The sequence below is a fragment of the Somniosus microcephalus genome, chromosome 9 (genome assembly GCF_052327205.1).
Source record: "Somniosus microcephalus isolate GS21.2 chromosome 9, FLI_Smic_1.0, whole genome shotgun sequence".
Taxonomy (NCBI): Eukaryota; Metazoa; Chordata; class Chondrichthyes; order Squaliformes; family Somniosidae; genus Somniosus; species Somniosus microcephalus.
In genome coordinates, this window is record NC_140995.1 from 230,009,630 (window position 1) to 230,032,835 (window position 23,206).

At 46.7% G+C, this 23,206-nt stretch overlaps 1 protein-coding gene across 1 annotated transcript in view; it reads right to left on the reverse strand.

The window, feature by feature from the left end:
• Positions 1–5,834: 5,834 nt before the first annotated feature.
• The window catches only part of lin9 (lin-9 DREAM MuvB core complex component), a 121,420-nt gene continuing 104,048 nt past the window's right edge, over positions 5,835–23,206 (reverse strand). Inside the window, exons 14-15 of the mRNA XM_085997985.1 lie at positions 13,932–14,029; positions 5,835–6,054 (exon numbers count right to left, since the gene is read on the reverse strand). Coding sequence (XP_085854111.1) covers positions 5,949–6,054; positions 13,932–14,029 — 204 coding nt within the window. The 3' untranslated portion in view covers positions 5,835–5,948. The remainder of the gene's footprint in view (positions 6,055–13,931; positions 14,030–23,206) is intronic.

Consider the following 23,206-nt stretch of genomic DNA (forward strand, 5'->3'; position numbering starts at 1 on the left):
GATGGCTGTCGGTGTAGGGACCGGGTGCTCGGGTTTGGATGATCAGCCATGATCTCGTTGAATGGCGGAGCAGGCTCGAAGGGCCGAATGGCCTACTCCTGCTCCTATCTTCTATGTTTCTATGTAAACCTGTTAACCCCTTTAATCATCTTAAACACCTCAATTAGATCACCCCTTAATCTTCTATACTTGAGGGAATACAAGCCTCGTCTATGCAACCTGTCCTCATTATTTAACCCTAACAGCCCTAGATATACTAGAGACATTATGGCTACTAAATAGCCAGGTTGGCGAGAGAGATTAGCAAAGCTGATTTGCTTATCGGAGTCTCGGATACATGTAATTTCCCTTCTGTCCATTTATCCTGGTCGGGTTGGCTGATCTGATTGCATTCGGCACTGTTTCCACAAGTTATTTCCCCTGCTCCCAAACTGGAATAAGAAAGCTTTCAAGGTGCTTATCTACTTCCCTTTCCTTTTGTTCCAACCTACCTGATGCCCCACTCTACATCAGGGAGACCAGATTGCAGAAAAGCTCAGACTCTTGGGATCGACTGCTACACGAGAGAAAAGAACTTGCATTTCTATAGCGCCTTTCACAACCTCAGGGCAATCCCAAAACGACTTACAGCCAATCAAGTCCTTTTTGAAGTGTAGTCGCTGTTGTAATGTAGGAAATTCAGCAGCCAATATGCGCACAGCAAGCTCCCACAAGCAGAAATTAAATAAATGATCAGATCATCTGTGTAAGTAATGTTGGTTGAAGAGTAAATATTGGCCAGGATACCAGGGCGAACTCCCCTGATCTTCGAAATAGTGCCGTGGAATCTTTTACATCCACCTGAGAGGGCAGATGGGGCCTCCGTTTAACGTCTCAGTAAAAAAAAAAGTACTACACTGGTGTCAGCCTGGATTATGTACTCAAATCTCTGGAATGGGACTTGAACCCATAACCTTCTGACTCAGTGGCAAGAGCGCTACCCACTGAACCACAGCTGACACTTGGTACAATGCGCACTGGGCTACCCTAGCTTGTTTGAAGATGGAGGACATTACAGCCAAGTCCAACATTGCCCTTGCCCCGCCCACAAACACACATACTTCCAGCAAAAGTTTTCTGGATCGTGGATACACCCTTCCCTCGCCCATGGGCAAGGCTGCCATTTGTTATACCCTGCCACTGCCCAGCCCAGCTCAGAGCTGCCAACAGCACAGGCCAGGTAATCAAACCGGGGACCTTCTTGGCTCTGCATGGCTGAGAGACCCGAGTTTTTCCAAGCCACTGGGGATCTGCACTGTAGCTTGGGTCCCGGTCACCCCATTTACACTGCAGGGTACAGTTTGGAGCATTGACTGGAACAGGGAAAATATCATGTGCATCAAGACCTTTCTGGCTGCAGATATCTACCACCCACCACCCCCCCCCCCCCCCCCCCCCAACCACTGGAAGGTGCTCCACACAAGCCAGCTAGGAGAAAATCACATCACTGACTGGTAGAAGGGACTGCGAGCAGTGGCTACTTTGCTTCCAGAGACAGTGAGCACACCTAGCATTCGCAGTTTCTTGATCGTCGCTGGGTCAAAATCCTGGAACAACTCCCTCCCTAACAGCACTGTGGGAGTACCTTCAACACATGGACTGCAGCGGTTCAAGGTGCCGGCTCACCACCACCTTCTCGAGGGCAATTAGGGATGGGCAATAAATGCTGGCCTTGCCAGCGACATCCCATGAATAAATAAAAAAACACTCAAAGCGATGCCCTAGGCCTCATTCACAGGATAGGAGCATTTTACACTAAGAAAACTATTACTACTTTGGAAGAACAACCCTCTGTGCAGCTCTCCTCTCCCTTCCAAGTTTCTGCTTGGTGCTGGTCCCTCCACACCAGGGAGTCTCACCTTGGCTTAGGTGCATTCAAGTCCCACTTCAGGGACTTTGAGTGCATAATCTAGATGGACACTGCAATCTTGCACAGAGGGAGTGAGACATTGTCAGAGGCACTGAAAGGATTATTACTAGTCCTAGCCCCTGTAGGGCTATCCCGGATCAGGAGTATTCCCCAGACGTTCACTTTCAACTAGTTAGAGGTAGCCGAATCCTAAAGACGCTTAATTGGGTCTAAAGGTCCAGACTATCTCTCCCTAAAGGAAAGGAACAGCCTGAAGATGTTACCGTCCTCCAGATAGCACTTTTAATAAGTTTAGCTAGACTGTAACCTTCCAGCTATTATGAGGGTCTGGAAAACTCCCCCAGAATTCTGCAACTCCTCACCAAAGAGTGTACAGAGATCAAGTTTGTGAGTTTGATGCAAAAGTACTATGTGAGACAATTCTAAAAAAATAGATTTATTAAAGAACCGACATGTAATTTACAGTTGGTGATTCAATCGCAACATTAACAGTTCAAAATACAGAACACTTACAATTCTATTATCAGAGATCCTTATTCTCAAATCTTAACTTCGTTATATTTTTACATTTCTTCAGTCTTATTCCAGGATATCCACCAAAATCAAATACAAGTACCTTGATCCCCAAGATACAAAGAGTTGAAGACTTGCAGAGCTTGCCTCTGAAGCCTGAGAATCGCTTTGCCCCTTCAAGTGAATCTGTCTTCCCATTTGAAAGTTACATTTTTATACTCTTTGCTCAGTGGTATATCCTTTGACTTTTCTGCGGATGTAAGCTAATTATCTCTAGTCATTTTTCTGTTGACTTCTATTCTTAGTCAGTTCAGCTATAGCAAGCAGACTTGTGTCTCTAACTTTAGGTGTTCAAAATTTAGCTTAAAAACAATGATGGCTGTGCATTTATTTGATGTCATTCTTACGAAGGTCTTCTGTGCAATTCTTTTTACGTGTAAATTAAAAACACCTCAACTAGGGTGATCTATACAATTCTTATTTACCTCAGCTGGTTGTACCACAGACTCGTGTCTCGTGCTAAGTTTAACATAAAAACGATTTGACGGCAGGTGTTTCTTTTACTTGATGTCATTTTTACAAAGGCACATTTAATTTATGTGATTTCTTTCCAAAGTGTTGGTTTATAACACCTAAACAGGGTATGGTAGTGTGTTCTTTCTAAGGCTTCAGACTTTCAGGAACCTCTAACCTTCTGTTGCATTAAGGCTATTGTTTCAGTGTCAACAACTTATCTCATCTCAAAAGCCTGTATGCTGTTTACAGCTTTAGATAGTTGAGGCGTCCAGATTTCCAAGCCCAGTTTGTCATATTTTAAAGCCAGAATATTTCATAGACTGGTGTATTTTTCTGAATATGGCTATTCCTTCACCGCGCCGTCTTTTGAGTGAGACGTTAAATGGATGGGCCTGCTCAGGTGGACCTTCAAGATGCTGTGGTATTATTCAAAGAGGAGCAGTGGACTCTCCTGGTGCTCTGCCCTATATCCTTATCAGTTATCACGAAAAACAAAAAATTAGATCAAATTCATCTCATTGTGGGATCATGCTGTGCACAAAATTGCTACTGCGTTTCCCTAGGTACTAGTGACTGTGGTGCAAATAGTAATTCACTTAGGGTTGCAGACAACAATGGGAGAACAATGCTTCCATAGCTATAACACAAGACCACTGTAACAAAGTGCCTCTAAAGCACACCAGAGACACTTCTTCGGTATAAAGTGGACTAGCAGCTTTGTGTGCAGGAGTAATTATGACCAGAAGAGCAAGAGAGAATGGGAGGGGAAAGAGGAAGAGCACAGGAGAGAAAGCAGAGAAAGAGAAAGCACACAAGAAATCAGAGATAGAGGAGAGATAGAGCAGAGGAAAGAGCACACGAGAGAAAGCAGAGAAAGACAGAGCACAGGAGAGAAAGCAGAGAATGAGGTAGAGCACACAAGAGAAAGAGAACCAACTCGACAGAGAGCGCGTGCACAAGAGAACTCAAAGGTGAGAAGCATGAGTGAGAAAAAGATGAGAAAAGTGTCAGATGTTAGGTGAGAAAGAGGAGAGGATTAAACAGGCGAGATGTTGAGTGCAAGAAAATGATGCTAGAGTCTGATGGGCGAAAGAAAGCAAGCCATTTTAATTATATATTATCTTTATTTATAAATAGTTAAAGCGGCTTTCAATTTTATACACCATACAAAAGGTAACATATCTGAAAAGGCAGTACTACATACACTAATTTGGATTTAATTACAATGGTATATAGAACTATCTGGTTGAAATTCCAAGACATTTTGAAAGAGCACAAGGGGAAGATGATTCTATTTACACTGAAAAGTAGGAAGGCAGAAAGTAAAAACAGAGGCACCAATACTAACAAAAGATACAGACTTTAAAAAAAAACCTTTCCAACCATAACCAAGTATAAAACTGGTTAAAGTTTGAAAATAATAGTTGAACATTTTTTGCACTTTTTTGTTAAAACATTTAAAAAGTCACCTCAGTTTTCCCTGCCCCCAGGTTGCTTAATGATCAGAAAAGGTTATTTGTACTGATTTCCCCTAAACTTACTCTTCAAATTGGAAATTTAAAGATTCAAAACTTTACAGTAATCTACATTAAACTGGAAAACGTTTCATTATCCACTCATTACAATATAAACATTTAAACACACTTTAAAAAAAAATAAACGACCAACTTTCACGACAGACTTGCTCCCCTGCTTCACTTGCATTGACAGTCTTGTGATCGTGGGAGGAGGAAAGATGGGCAGTGTGGGGCAAAAGAGCTTCAAGTTATTTTGGTAAGGACAGTCCCATGTGCAAATAACAATCGTCATATTAAACTACTTGTTTGTGGGGTGGGGGAGAGGTTACCAGACATATGAAGTTAGACATTTTTCAACATGTCCTGACAGTACCAACTCCCCCCCTCCCTCGAAGGCATCGACTCCTCGCTGAGGTATGGCTCCATAGGCAGCGACCACCCACGTCCATGTGGCCGTTATTTACGCCTGAATGGAGGTGTCACTGTTGGAAGTGGGAGTGCGCAAAAGTGAGGCAAGCACAAGATTGGGCTCAGCATCACAGCAGAGCACAATCCTGTTCTTGCCCAACACACACACTTTGCTGGACAGCAATCAGATTGAGAGTTCTAGACATTTACAGCACCCACCACCCACTGCTGACTTAGTACAGACTGGTGAATCGAGCTTAGGATTTTTCTGGTCCGTTCCCAGCAGAGGACGAAGACTTGAGCTTTGGGGGGTGAAGGGGGAAAACGAGGCATCTCATCACTCTCTCTCACGCTCTCTATCGCCTCCGTTCAGCCACTCGCCTCCGAACAGCACCTCAGTTGAAAAGCTGCGACACACTTATGCTGCGAGTGGTGGCAATCTGCTCGGCCAACACGGATTAAACAGCACTCGCTTTGCTTTTCAAAACCAGAGAGATAGAACAAGAGATATCTGGTGGTGGTGCTACAACGACTAGACCTTTTGACTGGGGAGGGGGGAAACACAGGAACAGGAGTAGGCCATTCAGCCACTCGAGCCTGTTCTGAAGAGAGGGGGAGAAAAATCACAATAAAAATCAAGGCAGGAGGAATATTTGAGCACCATGGCACTCAAGGACTTGAAGACGATGCAACCAGTGCACCAGGAGATCACTGTCATGACATTCTTTTTTTTTTTTGTTTTTAAAAAAAAAACTATTTACATTTTTACATAATTCAGCTCAAGATCCGTCACACGAGTCGATTTGATATCTATCTCAGTTTACAGTTAATATTTACAGTTAGAGAAAGCATGAGTAATAAACCTTTAAATGACAAAACATACAAAAATAAATCCAATTCCTGAAAACTCAGGGTGCTGCGCTACATATTTCATGAAAAAAGTAGAGAAAGAGCACGGAAATATCTCCCTCTCTCGTTGTGTGTTTTATTTTTATTTAAAAAAAAATCCTCTTCTCTCTTGCCATTCATGGGCGAGCTCATGACTGACCCTTGCGACTGCCCGGACGAGGGTTAACGGGGTTCCTTCAGTCCCTGTTGGTGTTGTTGGCGGTGAAGGCGTGGAGGTTTCCCATCTGGCTGAGGCCACTCTGGATGTGGGCGACGTGGATTTCTACGTTGTTTTGGAAGCAGCTACAGAAACAACAACGACAACAACGTGCATTTATACAGCGCCTTTAACGTCGTAAAACATCCTGAGGCGTTTCACAGGAGCGTAATCAGACATTTGACACCGAGCCAAAGGAGGAGATATTATGACAGGTGAAAGAGGTAGGTTTTAAGCAGCATCTTCGAGGAGGGGGAGAGGGGTAGAGAAGCAGAGAGGCTAAGGGAAGGAATTCCAGAGCTTAGGGCCTAAGCAGCTGATACCAATCATGGAGCAATGGGAGTGGAGATGCACAAGAGGCCAGAATTGGCGGAGCAGAGATGTCAGAGGGTTGTAGGGCTGGAGGAGGTTGCAGAGATAGAGTGGGGTGAGGCCATGGAGGGATGTGAAAAAAAATGGATAAGAATTTTAAGGTGTTCCTGGACCAATTAAAAAAAAAATTCATTCATGGGCTGTGGGCGTCGCTGGCAAGGCCAGCATTTATTTCCCATCCCTAGTTGCCCTCGAGAAGGTGGTGATGAGCCGCCTTAAACCGCTGCAGTCAGTGTGGTGAAGGTGCTCCCACAGTGCTGTTAGGGAGGGAGTTCCAGGATTTTGACCCAGCGACAATGAAGGAACGGCGATATATTTCCAAGTCAGGATGGTGTGCAACTTGGAGGGGAACTTGGAGTTGGTGGTGTTCCCATGTGCCTGCTGCCCATGTGCTTCTAGATAGTAGAGGTCATGGGTTTGGGAGGTGCGGGTCGAAGAAGCCTTGGTGGGTTGCTGCAGTGCATCTGCGCACTGGCGGTGGAGAGAAGTGAATGTTTAAGGTGGTGGATGGGTGCCAATCAAGTGGGCTGGTTTGTCCTGGATGATGTGAAGCTTCTAGAGTGTTGTTGGAGCTGCACTCATCCAGGCAAGTGGAGAGTATTCCATCACACGCCTGACTTGTGCCTTGTAGATGGTGGAAAGGCTTTGGGGAGTCATTCGCTGCAGAATAACCAGCCTCTGACCTGCTCTTGTAGCCACTGTATTTATGTGGCTGGTCCAGTTAAGTTTCTGGTCAATGGTGACTTTGACAATGGTAATGCCATTGAATGTCAAGGGGCGGTGGTTAGATTTTCTCTTGGTGATGGTCATTGCCTGGCACAAATGTTACTTGCCACTGATCAGCCCAAGCCTGAATGTTGGACCGGTCTTTCTGCATGCGGTCATAGACTCCATTATTTGAGACGTTGTGAATGGAATTGAATACTGTGCAATCATCAGTGAACATTCCTACTTCTGACCTTATGATTAAAGGAAGGTCATTGATGAAGCAGCTGAAGATGGTTGAGCCAAGGACACTGCCCTGAGGAACTCCTGTAGCGATGTCCTGGGGCTGAGATGATCGGCTCCAACAACCACAAACATCTTCCTTTGTACTAGGTATGACTCCAGCCAGTGGAGAGTTTTCCCCAATTCCCATAGATTTCAATTTTACTAGGGCTTCTTGATGCCACAGTCAAATGCTGCCTTGATGTCAAGGGCAGTCACTCGCACCACACCTCTAGAATTCAGCTCCTTTGTCCATGTTTGAACTAAGGCTGTAATGAGGTCTGGAGCAGAGTGGTCCTGGTGGAACCCAAACTGAGAATCGGTGAGGTTATTGGTGAGTAAGTGCTGTTTAATAGCATGGTCGACGACACCTTCCATCACTTTGCTGATGATTGAGAGTAGACTGATGGGGCGGTAATTAGCCGGATTGGATTTGTTCTGCTTTTTGTGGACAGGACATACCTGGGCAATCTTCCACTTTGTTGGTTAGATGCAAGTGTTGTAGTTGTACTGGAACAGCTTGGCTATAGGCACGGCTAGTTCTAGAGCACAAGTCTTCAGTACTACAGCCAGGATGTTGTCAGGGACCATAGCCATAATATCTAGTGCGCTCAGCCGTTTTTTGGTATCACATGGAGTGAATCAAATTGGCTGAAGACTGGCTTCCGTGATGGTGGGGATCATCCACTCGGCACTTCGGGCTGAAGATGGTTGCAAACGCTTCAGCCTGGTCTTTTGCACTCGTGTGCTGGGCTTTGCCATGGAGGATGGGGATATTCATGGAGCCTCCTCCTCCCCCCATTAGTTTAATTGTCTACCACCATTCACAACTGGATGTGGCAGGACTGCATAACTTTAATCTGATCTGTTGGTTGTGGGATCACTTGGCTGTCTATAGCATGCTGCTTCTGCTGTTTAGCATCCATGTGTTGTAGCTTCACCAGGTTAGCACCTCATTCTTAGGTATGCCTGGTGCTGCTCCTGGCATGCTCTTCTGCAGTCCTCATTGAATCAGGGTTAGTCCCCTGGCTTGATGGTAATGGTAGGGTGAGGGATATGCCGGGCCATGAGGTTACAGATTGTGGTGGAATACAATTCTGCTGCTGCTGATGGCCCACAGCACCTCATGGATGCCCAGTTTTGAGCTGCTAGATCTGGTCTGAATCTATCCCATTTAGCAGAGTGGTAGTGCGACACAACACGATGTAGGTCAGCGAGCACAAGGTTGATGGGTGAATGGGATTTGTTGTGAATTAGGAAAGGGGAGCAGAGTTTTGGACGAGTTCAAGGTAATGGAGGGTGAAAGATGGGAGGCCAGCCAGGAGCGCATTGGAATAGTCGAGTCGGGCGGGAGCAAAGGCACGGATGTGGGTTTTAGCAGCAGATAAGCAGAGGAAGGGGCGGAGACAGGGCGATGATGGAAGTAGGCGGTCTTGGTGATGGATAGGATCAGCTTCGGGTCAAATATGACACTAAGGTTGCAAATGGTCTGGTTCAGCCTCAATGACCAGGGACAGGGATGGAATCGGTGGCTAGGGAAAGGAGTTTGTGGCGGGGACCGAAGACAATTGGAGGAAATTGCGGCTCATCTAGGACGGGATGTTGGACAAGCAACGTGACAACAGAGGTAGTGGAGTCGTCGAGAGAGGTGATAGTGATGTAAAGCTGGGTGTCGCCAGTGTACATGTGGAAATTTGTATTTTTGGACGACGTCGCTGAGGGACAGCATGTAGATGAGAAATAGGACAAGGCCAAGGATAGAGTCTTTGGGGGGGGGGGGGGGGGAAAAGAGTGGGAGGAGAAGCCATTGAAAGAGATTCTCTGGCTACGACTGGACAGATAAGAATGGAACCAGGCGAGTGCAGTCCCACCTAGCTGGACAAGGAGGTGCTGGAAGAGAATAGTATGGTCAACCATGTCAAAGGCTGCAGACACATCGAGAAGGATGGGGGGGGGGGGGGGGGGCGGCGGGGGGAGAAAAAGAGAGAAATAGTTTACCACAATCACATAGGAGGTCATTTGTGAATTTGATTAGGGCCGTTTCAGTGTTGTGGCAGGACCAGAAACCGGATTTGATAAGTTCAAACATGGAGTTGCGAGGCAACAACAAGTTTAAGGGCTTTGGAAAGGAAAGGAAGGTTGGAGATTGCAAGAACAGAGGGGTCAAGGGTGTTTTTTTTTTTTTTTTGGAGGAGGTGGGTGATGACAACAGATTTTAAAGGGAAGGGACGGTACCAGAGGAAAGAACCGTGAACAGTATCGGCTAACATGGCGACCAGGAAGGGAAGGTGGCTGGGGTGGTCAGCAATTTAGTGGATATAGGATCAAGGGAGCAGGAGGTGGATCTTATGGACAGGGCTCGGAGAGGGAGAGCGAAGATAGGAGAGAGACTAGAGAAAGATGCGAGATAAGGGCTGGGGGGAACCTTGGGAGAAGTTTGGCTTGATGGGCTAGGGAAGGGAGGGAAGCAGCAGAGACAGCTGAACTGATGGTCTCCATCTTATTGACAAAGAAGTCCATGACCTCCTCGCACTTGTTGGAGGTGGGGGTGAAGGGGAGGTGGGGGCGAGGGGTTTTAAGGAGACGGTTGGTAGTGGAGAAAAGAAGCTGGGGGTTATCTTTGCTTTCCAGGATGATCCTGGAAGAATGAGCACAATAAAATCTTGTCCGAGCCCTGCACTTCCTTACTTCGGTATCGGGCCATATATGGTGCGAGAGAGAAAAAATTTATCAAAGCAACGAATTAACTCGCACACACGCAAAATGATCTTTTCTTTACAGCACAGAAGGAGGCCATTCAGCCCACTGTACTTGTGCCAGCTCTTTAAAAGGGTTGACCCATTCCCCTGCCCTCCCAACATACTTATTTTTCCAATATTTAATCATTTCCCTTTTAGAATCAGTATGGGTTCTGCTTCCACCAATGTCTGACGGGACATCCCATGTTGTAACAACTCTGTGGGGGGGGGAAAAAATCCCCTAACCTCCATCCTTGATCTTTAAGACTATCTTAAATTTGCTGTCTAGTTACGAACTCACCAACAAGTGGAGAGAGTTTTTCCCCCCAATTTGCCTCATCATAACTCTTCAATTTTGAACACCTCTATCAGATCTCCTTAACCTAAATCAGCAAGACAGGGCTTACTCAAATACATCAGATCCCCTCCCATCAACGGTGCGAGCAGCTGAGCTGCAAGGGCCAGGAAGATCTCCGGTTCGATTCCAGGTCTGTGCTGCATTAACTGAGCCAGGGTGGTGGCAAGGACACTGTACAGTTGAGTGAGGGCAGAGGGAGAACCCCATCAGCTGAGGGGCTCCCAATTCTTACACAATTCTCACAGCAGCAGTATAACATCAACAGCAATCGTTGGCAATCAGGGAGGAGACTCATTAAAAAGCCCCATATTTAGCACAAGTAATGATTATGTTCACCATTATGAAAAAACATATTTCATCTCAAAAGGTAAATACTTCTCACATTAACCTGTGCAGGACAGCCATGCTTTCTGGCTCCTGCCAGGACCTACGAGCCTCTGTCTATGGTAACCTCACTGGCTACTCACTAAATCAGATGACGTGCAAAATTAGCTTGATGTTCGGCCCAGAGCGGAGTCTTTTTATTCCACGTTTGATAGGTCACCAATCTGGCTTCCTTCCACCAACAGACGAGGTTCTATGTCCCTACTTCACTCCTACTGTCAGTGAAGGTGGCTCCTTCTTCACCCCCTACTCCCATGATCTGCTCTCACAGAAAGCCCAATGTTGACCTTACTGCCAAACCTCTCCCAAGGCATTGATGTCCCCCTCCACCCCAATTTTCCAATCTGCCATCACCACCTTCCTTAAAAAGGTGATGGCAGGCCTCTCCATCCTCTCAAAGTCTTCAAATACAGTCACCAAACTTATCTCTTTCCCCCAATCTGTGAGGTCCTCCACGCTGTAAGTCAACCCCACTGCACTCAGACCACCCTACTCAAATTCTCCAACTTCCCACCTGACTGAGCCGTGCAATTCCCACCCCAGCTGACCATCCCAATCCGCTCCACCACTGTGGAATCCACTTCCAGGTCACTGTTCTCTCCTGGTTCCTTTCCAATCTGTCGCAATCCAGACAATGAATTCCCTCAAATAATTTCATGCATAGCCAACTCAAAGTAGTGGCATTCAAATCCTTCCACAGATCAGATTCTCAGGAGTACCAATTACACTGGAGCTTCTCCTAATACCATTCCAAACTGCACTAACTAATTGCAGCCCATGTGGTTTAGACAAACTACCCTGTGTCCTACACCCAGCCTGGCCCATTTCTATACTGCCTGCTTGTTTAGGGCCGCCCCCGTCCATTGCTATACTGCCTGCCTGTTTAGGGCCTCCCCCCTGTCCATTTCTATACTGCCTGCTTGTTTAGGGCCTCCCCCCTGTCCATTTCTATACTGCCTGCTTGTTTAGGGCCTCCCCCTGTCCATTTCTATACTGCCTGCCTGTTTAGGGCCTCCCCCCTGTCCATTTCTATACTGCCTGCCTGTTTAGGGCCTCCCCCCCTGTCCATTTCTATACTGCCTGCCTGTTTAGGGCCTCCCCCCTGTCCATTTCTATACTGCCTGCTTGTTTAGGGCCTCCCCCCTGTCCATTTCTATACTGCCTGCTTGTTTAGGGCCTCCCCCCTGTCCATTTCTATACTGCCTGCCTGTTTAGGGCCTCACCGTTACCCATTTCTATACTGCCTGCCTGTTTAGGGCCTCACCCCCACCCATTTCCATACTGTATGCCCGTTTAGGGCCCCTACACCCACCCCCAAAGTTTTGACTGCAGTAAAAAGGAGGGAAGAGAGAAAACAGGGAACTACAGACCGGTTAGCCTATCAGTAGTAGGGAAAATGCTAGAGTCTATTATAAAGGATGTGATAACAGGACTCTTAGAAAATATCAACAGGATTAGACAAAGTCAACATGGATTTATGAAAGGGAAATCGTGTTTGACAAACCTACTGGAGTTTTGAGGATGTAACTGCTAGAATAGATAAGGGAGAACCAGTGGATGTGGTGTATTTGGATTTTCAGAAGGCCGTTGATAAAGTCCCACATAAGAGGTTAGTGTGCAAAATTAAAGCACATGGGATTGGGGATAATATGGATTGAAAATTGGTTAACAGACAGGAAAGAGAGTAGGAATAAATGGGTCTTTTTCGGGGTGGCAGGCAGTGACTAGTGGGGTACCGCAGGGATCAGTGCTTGGGCCCCAACTATTCACAATATATATCAATAATTTGGATGAGGGAACCAAATGTAATATTTCTAAGTTTGCTGACGACACGAAACTAGGAGGGATTGCGAGTTGTGAGGAGGATGCAAAGAGGCTTCAAGGCGATTTAGACAAGTTGAGTGAGTGGACAAATACATGGCAGATGCAGTATAACGTGGATAGATGAGAGTTATCCACTTTGGTAGGAAAAACAGAAAGGTAGAGTAGTATTTAAATGGCGATAGATTGGGAAATGCTGATGTGCAAAAGGACCTGGGTGTCCTTGTACAGTCACTGAAAGCAAACATGCAGGTGCAGCAAGCAGTTAGGAAGGCAAATGGTATGTTGGCCTTCATTGCAAGAGAATGAGTACAGGAGCAAGGATGTCTTACTACAGTTATACAGGGCCTTCGTGAGACCACACCTGGAGTACTGTGTGCAGTTTTGGTCTCTTTACCGAAGAAAGAATATACTTGCCATAGAGGGAGTGCAGCGAAGGTTCGCCAGACTGATTCCTGGGATGGCAGGACTGTCGTACGAGGAGAGATTGGGTCGACTAAGCCTGTATTCACTAGAGTTTAGAAGAAGAATGAGAGGGGATCTCACTGAAATGTATAAAATTCTGACAGGGCTAGACAGACTGGATGCAGGGAGGGTCTAGAATGAGGGGTCACAGTCTCAGGATACGGGGTAGGACATTTAGGACTGAGATGAGGAGAAATTTCTTCACTCAGGGGGTGGTGAACCTGTGGCATTCTCTGCCACAGAAGGCTGTGGAGGCCAAGTCACTGAATATATTTAAGAAGGAGATAGATAGATTTCTAGACACAAAAGACATCAAGGGGTATGGGGAGAGAGCGGGAATATTGTATTGAGATAGAGAATCAGCCATGATCATATTGAATGGTGGAGCAGGCTCAAAGGGCCTACTCATGCTCCTATTTTTCTATGTTTCTATGTAGGCTTTATCTCGAAGTCCCTGCTTTTTCTAGTCAAAGGGATCGACCTATGCTGTGATGTAGTTTGTTTAACAATGGGGTTCCCCTTCAGTACCTTGCCCAGGTGGTCCTTGCTTACACATCAGTCCAGACAGTGCATACCGGAAGGCTGAAACTGTGAGCAGCATCACAAGTAAACCCACGCTTTCCAGCCGGGTCGCTCAATAGCCATCAGGTGCAGGAATGCTGAATTTTCCCAATTCTAATCCAGGGGTTGTGGAGACCGTCCATGATGTTCCCACCCTTGCTGAGGGCATCTAACTCCAGTCTGGGGAATGCAACCTGGGATCTTGCTGGTCTGTAGGACTCAGCAACTCACTGGCTGAAACTGTCGAGCAGTTTGGGGGAACCTACATGCCACCTACCTTATATTAGAAGCATCTATAGAGCTCTTGATGTCATTCAAAGAGTCCGTCAATGACTTGAATTCAAAAGAGTTTAAGTCCCCTCCTTCTGCCAGACACTGGAGGGAGGAAAGAACAACGAGTTTAGTTCCATTAAAAAAAAGCTTTCAATAGCTGAAAGCTGAAATAAAAAAAAGTGGTGAGTGTGATTTTAGTTCTAGAATATCAGAAGGTCAAGGGCTGAGAAGGCTGGCCAGCCCATCAAAACTCAACCCTTCAGTTCTGCTTCTTCACACTTCTGCCCATCCAAATATTTGAGATCAGAGATCAAACGCAGAGGAGGCTGCCGGAGGGGGGGGGGGGCCACAAGTGGAGGCCGTGAGGGGGGGCAGGAAGGCAAGTGGAGGCCGCGAGGGGGGGCAGGGGCCAGGAGAGGGAAGGTTGCCACAGCACAAACTCCCTTTTCACCTTAATGTGGGCGCTGGGGCCTAGTGCAGCCGGGGCCTGGTACATGATACATCTTTTGGAGTTCCCCTGATGCATCACTTGACAAGGACACTACTCCGAGTCACTCCTCTGTGCAGAGGGATCACTTCGGATGCCTTTTCTGATCTTTGCCCTAAAAAGCATGCAAGTGCAGCCTGGTGTACGCACTCTCCAATTTTTCTCTCGCTAGGCATCACCACTGCTCAATGTCCATTTTGACTGCTGACTGAAGTCTGCAGCTCCCTGTCAGATGCCTCCTGACGAGCAATATTGGTAAAGGTCTGGGAGTCAGGCCATACACCCCGCCTTGCTGTAGGAAGGCTTGGTGGACCCGTGGAATCAGGGGGACTATCCCTCCATTTTTACAGCATCTGAACTAGAGACCAGGAGGGTCTCTGGTTTGACCCTCAGTCTGGGCTCACTTAGCTGGTCTCAGCTGGGGATGTGCAGGGAGAGTTGCTACAATTAGCCTCAGCCCCAACTGGGTGCCTGCCACTGGTCACCATACGGCAACTCCTGCTGGATTGTGTGCGCGTGGGGACAGGACTGGGTTCAGCTGTAATGGGGCCTCACAAGGAGATAAGTCTGCCGCATTATACGGGCAAGGCTCGCACATGAAGAATGGCCATTTGGACGAGATACTGCAGGACAACCCTTGGCACCTGTATCTCAGTAAGGAGTCAATACTTTCAGGAGTGGAGGGAATAAGATTAGCAAAAAAAAGTGGGATAATTTACATTAAAACCATCAATGCATGTAACACATTGGAGAGTTGTTGAGTGAGCTGACTGTTTATCTCATATCTCACAGATCAATGACCAAACCACAAGGCAGGATGGATTTGCTCATTTTCCAGGAGAGGGGGTTTCAGCGTGTTAGTTTGCAAAGATAAAACTAATTAAAATCACCATAATATCATTATGCTGATCAGATTTTCTCAGGCTGAACATCTCTCCCTTGCAAACAGTTTCCAGATCTCTAAACACAGTACTATTAGATGTGGTTTATTAAGAGTTAACCCCAAGTCATATACCACTCTTCTATTGAATCACAGTGGCATATTAGGTGAGCTGTGTGGTATCCTAGACACAGTAACAAGCTGACTGGGTGTGGTCACAGAGAGTGCATTAATTTAAGCCTTGTCCGTGAGGAATGAGACAGGAAATAGGCCAGTTACATTTACTACTAAAGTATTACGTCTCTGGGTATCTGGTGCTGTCTGGTTGAGAGAATTAGAATCAGAGACTTACAGCACAGGAGGCCGCCATTCGGCCCGTCGTGCCTGTGCTGGCTCTGTGAAAGAGCAGTCGTGCTTCGTCCCACACCCCCGCTTTCTGTCCATAACCCTGTATCTTCCGCATCCTCAAGGACCCGTCCAACTCCCTTTTAAAATTATTGATGGAATCAGCTTCCACCACCTGTTCAGGTCGAGCGTTCCAGATCCTGACAACTCTCAGAGTGAAAAAAAGTTCTTCTCATCGCCCCTCGAGATCTTTTTCCAATGATTCTGAATCTGTGACCTCTGGTTACTGACCCACTCGCCAGAGGGAACGGTTTTCCTATTTACTCTGATCAAAACTTCTCATCTTGAAAACCTCTATTCGGTCACTTCTTAACCTGCTCTGTTCCAACCTCTCCTCATAACGGAAGTCCCTCGTCCCTGGTAAACTTCCTCTGTACCCTTTCTAACGCATTTACATCTATATTGGTGACATTCTCTTCTCAAAACCGATGTGGCCTAAATTACTTTTGTAGTTTTAGCAGTTACAGTTTTTGTACACATTCTAGAGCAGTTACAATTTTTACACACACACAATCTCCTGTGGTGTTGTTTATAGCCAGTTGGAAGGTGCGCTGTTTTATAACTAGAAGGGTGAACCATGAAGTAGGGCAGGAGGAGGCTCATGTGGAGCATAAACACCAACACAGACTCGTTGGGCTGAATGGCCGGTTTCTGTGCTGTAAATTTTATGCAATTCTAGAAAAAAAAATCATCAATTCATAATGTATTGGCTACAACCCTATTTACTCACTTCCTCTCCCTTAAGGAAATTAATTAGCTGTGTTCAATACAGCTATATAAAAATACCATTCTGATTGTTGCTGCTAAACAATCTCATTGACCATGAGTAAGCTTGTGACTGTCGTGTTCATGTTAGTTTCTAGCTGTTTCATTGGCTGCTGGCAAACACGGTCACTGACTCACTTATTTCAAAGTTTGGACCAATGTTGGTAAAGGCAGAGGGCAGAAACTCTGCAGGTTTCACTTTGTACAGTAACAGCAGCAGCCAGTTTCCTTCTACAGCAGGCTACTCTGCAGAATCCAGCTCCAGATAAAGAAACTCTCCCACTGTTCATTCTCAATCCCTGTTCTGTAGTCTCAGGTGACAGCCTGGGCTCCGTTGTCTCTCCCACCTCAGCCGGAAGCCCCACTCCAGTCCCCCCTACTGCTCTGGCACATACTCTTCCTTTGAACATCTCACCTTTTTCTACCTCTCATTTTGTTTTCATGGGCATCGCTGGCAAGGCCAGCATTTATTGCCCGTCCCTAGTTGCCCTCGAGAAGGTGGTGGTGAGCCATTTTCTTGAACCGTTGCAGTCCGTGTGGTGAAGGTACTCCCACAGTGCTGTTAGGGAGGGAGTTCCAGGATTTTGACCCAGCGACAATGAAGGAACGGCCGATATATTTCCAAGTCATGATGGTGTGTGACTTGGAGGGGAACTTGGAAGTGGTGGTGTTCCCATGCGCCTGCTGCCCTTGTCCTTCTAGGTGGTAGAGGTCGTGGGTTTGGGAGGTGCTGTCGAAGAAGCCTTGGCGAGTTGCTGCAGTGTATCTTGTAGATGGTACACACTGCAGCTATGGTACACCGGTGGTGGAGGGAGTGAATGTTTAAGGTGGTGGATGGGGTGCCAATCAAGTGGGCTGCTTGGTCTTGGATGGTGTCGAGCTTCGAGTGTTGTTGGGGCTGCACTCATGCCTTGTACAGGAAACTTTGGTTTATCTGGAAGTTAACTGTCCGGAATGCTCGAGCCACCGGCAAAAATCAGGAGCCGTTTAGTTAGGTTTTTTTTTTTCTCGTTGCTTTTTTCCCCCCCACCAGTCAGGCTCTGCAAGGTCTTGCTGAAGCTGTTGCTAAGCTAGAGACGCTTGCAAGGTACGGCCGACTGTTTAGAAGCTGTTGCTAAGCAACAGGGTTTGTTGCCAGATACGGAGCTCAAAATCTCCGTATGTTTCAACATTAGCGCTGGTTTGTCCAGCAGTTTTGATGGGACTGCAACAGCTCGGGCCCCGTCGGTGCCGGATAGCACAAAGTTCCCTGTAGATGGTGGAAAGGCTTTGGCGAGTCAGGAGGTGAGACACTCGCTGCAGAATACCCAGCTTCTGACCTGCTCTTGTTGCCACAGTATTTATCTGGCTGGTCCAGTTGAGTTTCTGGTCAATGGTGACCTCCAGGATACAGTACTGATGGTGGGCGATTCGGCAATGGTAATGCTGTTGAATGTCATGGGGCGCTGGTTAGACGCTCACTTGTTGGAGATGGTCATTGCCTGGCACTTCTGTTGCGCAAATGTTACCTGCCACTTATTAGCCCAAGCCTGAATGTTGTCCAGGTCTTGTTGCATGTGGGCATGGACGGCTTCATTATCTGAGGAGTTGTGAATGGCACTGAACACTGTGCAGTCATCAGTGAACATTCCAACTTCTGACCTTATGATGGAGGGAAGGTCATTGATGAAGCAGCTGAAGATGGTTGAGCCTAGGACACTGCCCTGAGGAACTCCTGCAGCGATGTCCTGGGGTTGTGAAGATTGACCTCCAACCACCACAACCATCTTCCTTTGTGCCAAGTATGACTCCAGCCAGTGGAGATTCGCCCCCCCCCCCCCCCCCGCCCCCAATTCCCATTGACTTCAGTTTTACTAGGGCTTCTTGATGCTACACTCTGTCAAATGCTGCCTTGATGTCAAGGGCAGTCATTCTCACCTCTGGAATTCAGCTCTTCTGTCCATGTTTGGACCAAGGCTGTAAGGAGGTCTGGAGCAGAGTGGTCCTGGCGGAACCCAAACTGGGGATCAGTGTGCAGGCTATTGGTGAGTAAGTGCCCCTTGATAGCACGGTCGACGACACCTTCCATCACTTTGCTGATGATTGAGAGTAGACTGATGGGGTGGTAATTGGCTGGATTGGATTTGTCCTGCTTTTTGTGGACAAGACGTACCTGGGCAGTTTTCCACATTGTCGGATAGATGCCAGTGTTATAGCTGTACTGGAACAGTCCTTGTTCTCTACCACGGCAAGTTTCCTCACTGTTTACCTCCCTCAGCCTCTGCACTGAGCGATTTCTCATCCTTGGTGATTTCAACCTCTATCTCAACTCATCTCGTCATTCCTCCTCAGAGTTCACCGCCCTTCACCACTCCCTCCATAAAAACTCTCCTACCCATATTCACGGCCACCCCACAATCTTGCCACCTCACGTGGACTCTATTCCCATCATCTCAAATCAGAGCCGGAACCGGAACTCGCATCTTTCTCTAATTTCGCTCCTATCTCCCCTCATAGAAACATAGAAGATAGGAGCAGGAGTAGGCCATTCGAGCCTGCTCTGCCATTCAATGTGATCATGGCTGATCATCCAAATTCAGTACCCTGTCCCTGCCTTTTCCCCATATCCCTTGATCCCTTTAGCCTCAAGAAATATATCCAACTCTTTCTTGAATATATTTAATGAACTGGCCTCCACCGCCCTCTGTGGCAGAGAATTCCACAGGTTCACCACACTCTGGGTGAAGAAATTCCTCATTTCAGTCCTAAATGGCTTACCCCTTATCCTTAGATTATGACCCCTGGTTCTGGACTCCCCGGCCATCAGAAACATCCTTCCTGCATCTAGCCTGTCCAGACCGGACAGAATTTTATAGGTTTCGATGAGATCCCCTCTCAATCTTCTAAATTCCAGTGAGTATAAGCCCAATTGACACAATCTCTCCTCGTACGTCATTCCTGCCATCCCAGGTATCAGCCTGGTGAATCTTCGCTGTACTCCCTCCATGGCAAGAACGTCCTTCCTCAGGTAAGGTGACCAAAACTTCACACAATACTCAAGGTGCAGTCTCACCAAGGCCCTGTACAACTGTAGCAAGACATCCTTGTTCCTGTACTCGAACCCTCTTGCTACGAAGGCCAACATACCATTTGCCTTCTTAACCGCCTGCTGCACCTGCATGCTTACCTTCAGCGACTGGTGCACAAGGACACCCAAGTCTCTTTGCACTTCCCCTTCTCCCAATCTATTGCCATTCAAATAATAATCTGCCTTCCTGTTTTTGCCACCAAAGTGGATAACCTCACATTTATCCACATTATAGTGCATTTGCCATGTTTCTGCCCAATCACCCAACCTGTCCAAATCGTACTGGAGTTTCACAGCATCCTCCTCACAGCATACCCTCCCACCCAGCTTTGTGTCATCTGCAAATTTGGAGATATTACATCCAATTCCCTCGTCCAGATCATTAATATATATTGTGAACAGCTGGGGTCCTAGGACCGATCCTTGCGGTACCCCACTAGTCACTGCCTGCCACTCTGAAAACGACCCGTTTATTCCAACTCTTTGCTTTCTGTCCGCCAACCAGTTCTCTATCCAAGTCAATACCTTGCCCCCAATCCCATGTGCCTTAATTTTGCACGCTAATCTCTTATGCGGGACCTTATCGAAAGCCTTCTGAAAGTCCAAATACACCACATCCACTGGTTCTCCCTTATCTATTTTACCAGTTACATCCTCAAAAAATTACAGAAGATTAGTCAAGCATGATTTACCTTTTGTAAATCCATGTTGACTTTGTCCGATCCTGTCACTGCTTTCCAAGTGCTCTGCTATTTCATCTTTTATAATAGACTCTAGCATTTTCCCCACTACCGATGTCAGGCTTACCGGTCTATAATTCCCCGCTTTTTCTCTACCACCTTTTTTGAATAGTGGGGTAACATTAGCTACCCTCCAATCCATGGGTACCATTCCAGAGTCTATCGAGTTCTGGAAGATGACCAGTAATGCATCTACTATCTCTAGGGCCACTTCCTTAAGTACCCTGGGATGTAGACCATCAGGCCCTGGGGATTTATCGGCCTTTAGTCCCATCAATTTTCCTAACACCATTTCCCTACAAATACTGATTTCTTTCAGTTCCTCCCTCTCATTAGACCCTATGTTCCCTGGCATCTCTGGGAAGTTATTTGTGTCCTCCTTTGTGAAGACAGAACCAAAGTATGTATTTAGTTGGTCTGCCATTTCCCTGTTTCCCATTATAAATTCCCCTGATTCTGACTGTAAGGGACCTACGCTTGACTTCACCAATCTTTTTCTCTTCACATATCTATAAAAGCTTTTAGTCAGTTTTTATGTTCCCTGATAGCTTACTCTCATTCTATTTTCCCTTTCTTAATTAATCCCTTTGTCCTCCTTTGTTGAATCCTAAACTGCTCCCAATCCTCAGGATTATTGCTTTTTCTAGCCAATTTATATGTCCTCTCCTTGGATCTTATGCTATCCCTAATTTCCCTTGTTAGCCACGGTTGAGTCACCTTTTTTGTTTTATTTTTATGCCAAACTGGGATGAACAAATTCTGTAGTTCATCCATTCGGTCTTTGAATGTTTGCCATTGCCTATCCACCGTCAACCCTTCGAGTGCCATTCCCCAATCAATCCTACCCAACTCGCTCCTCAGACCATCGTAGTTTCCTTTATTTAAATTGAGGACCCTTGTCTCTGAGTCAACTACTTCATTCTCCATCTTAATGAAGAATTCGATCATATTATGATCGCTCCGACCCAAGGGGCCTCGTACAAGATTGCTAATTAATCCTCTCGTTACATAATACCCAGTCTAAGGTGGCCTGATCTCTGGTTGGTTCCTTGACATATTGGTCCAGGAAACCATCCCGTAAACACTCCAGGAATTCCTCCTCCACAGTATTGTTACTCATTTGGTTGGCCCAATCTATATGTAGATTAAAGTCACCCATGATGACTGCTGTGCCCTTATTGCACACTTCTTTAATTTCCCTTTTAATGCCATCCCCAACCTCCGCCTTACTGTTTGGAGGTCTATATACCACTCCCACTAATGTTTTTTTCCCTTTAGTATTTCTCAATTCTACCCATACAGATTCCACATCATCAGAGCTAATATCCTTCATTACAATTGTATTAATCCCTTCTTTAACCAGTAATGCTACCCCACCTCCCTTTCCTTTTTGCCTATCTTTCCTGAATATCGAATACCCCTGGATGTTGAGCTCCCAGTCTTGGCCATCCTTGAGCCACGTTTCCATAATCCCAACCAAATCATATTCGTTTACCTCTATTTGCGCAGTCAATTCATCCACCTTATTACAAATGCTCCTCGCATTAAGACACAAAGCCTTCACGCTTGTTTTTTTAACGCTCTTAGACCTATTAGAATTATTATTTACTGTGGCCACGTTTGATTTAAACTGTTGATTTCTCTGACTGCCACTTTTGTTTTTCTCCTTCCTATCTTTTGCTTTTATCCCTGTTTTCCTTTCCTCTGTCTCCCTGCTCAGGTTCCCAACCCCCTGCCATTTTAGTTTAAACCCCCCCCCGAACAGTGCTAGCAAACCTCCCCGCAAGGATATTTGTCCCGCTCTGGTTCAGGTGCAACTCGTCCGACTTATACAAGTGCCACCTTCCCCAGAAGCAGGCCCAGTGATCCAGGAAACTAAAGCCCTCCCTCCTGCACCAACTCTTTAGCCACGCAGTCATCTGCTCTATCGTCCTATTCCTATACTCACTAGCATGTGGCACCGGGAGTAATCCAGAGATTACAACCTTTGAGGTCCTGCTCTTTAATCTGCTACCTAGCTCCCTAAATTCTTGCTGCAGGACCTCATCCCTCTTCCTACCCATGTCATTGGTCCCAATGTGAACCACGACCTCTGCCTGTTCACCCTCCCCCTTCAGAATGCCCTGCAGCCGTTCAGTGACATCCTTGACCCTGGCACCAGGGAGGCAACAAACCATCCTGGAGTCATGTCTACGGCCACAGAAACGCCTATCTGTTCCCCTTACGATAGAATCCCCTACCACTATTGCTCTCCCACTCTTTTTCCTCCCTTCCTGAGCAGCAGAAGCACCCCTGGTGCCAGGAAGTTGGTTGAGCTCATCCTGTACCCGAGACCCACCTCCTGCTCTCTTGACCCTATTGCCAGTAAACCATTCAACTTTCCTTCCTGGCCCCCATGCTAGCTGATAGTGTTATCTTCTCAGGTACTGTACCCCTCCCTTTCAAATCTGCCATCATCACCTCTTCAAAAACCCACCGCCCCTCTGTCCTTGCAAACTACTGTCCCATCTCCAACCTCCCTTTCCTCTCCAAAGTCCTTGAACATCTCGTCACCTCCCAAAGCAGTGCAATTTTTTTCTGCAACTCCATGTTTGAACCCCTCCAATCAGGTTTCTGCCTCTGCCACGGTATTGAAACGGCACTAATAAAAAAGTCAGAACTTACATCCTCTGTGACTGTGGTAAACTATTCCCCCTCAAATTTCTTGACCTGTCTGTAGGCATTGACATGGTTGACACCACCCTCCTCCAATGCCTCTCCTCCGTTGTCCAGCTGGGTGGGACTGCCTTCGCCTGGTTCTATTCCCATCTATCCTGTCATAGCCAGAGAATCTCCTGCAATGACTTCCCTTCCCGCTCCCACATCGTTACCTCTGGAGTCCCCCAAGGATCTATCCTTGGCCCCCTATTTTTCATCTGCATGCTGCCCCTTGGCG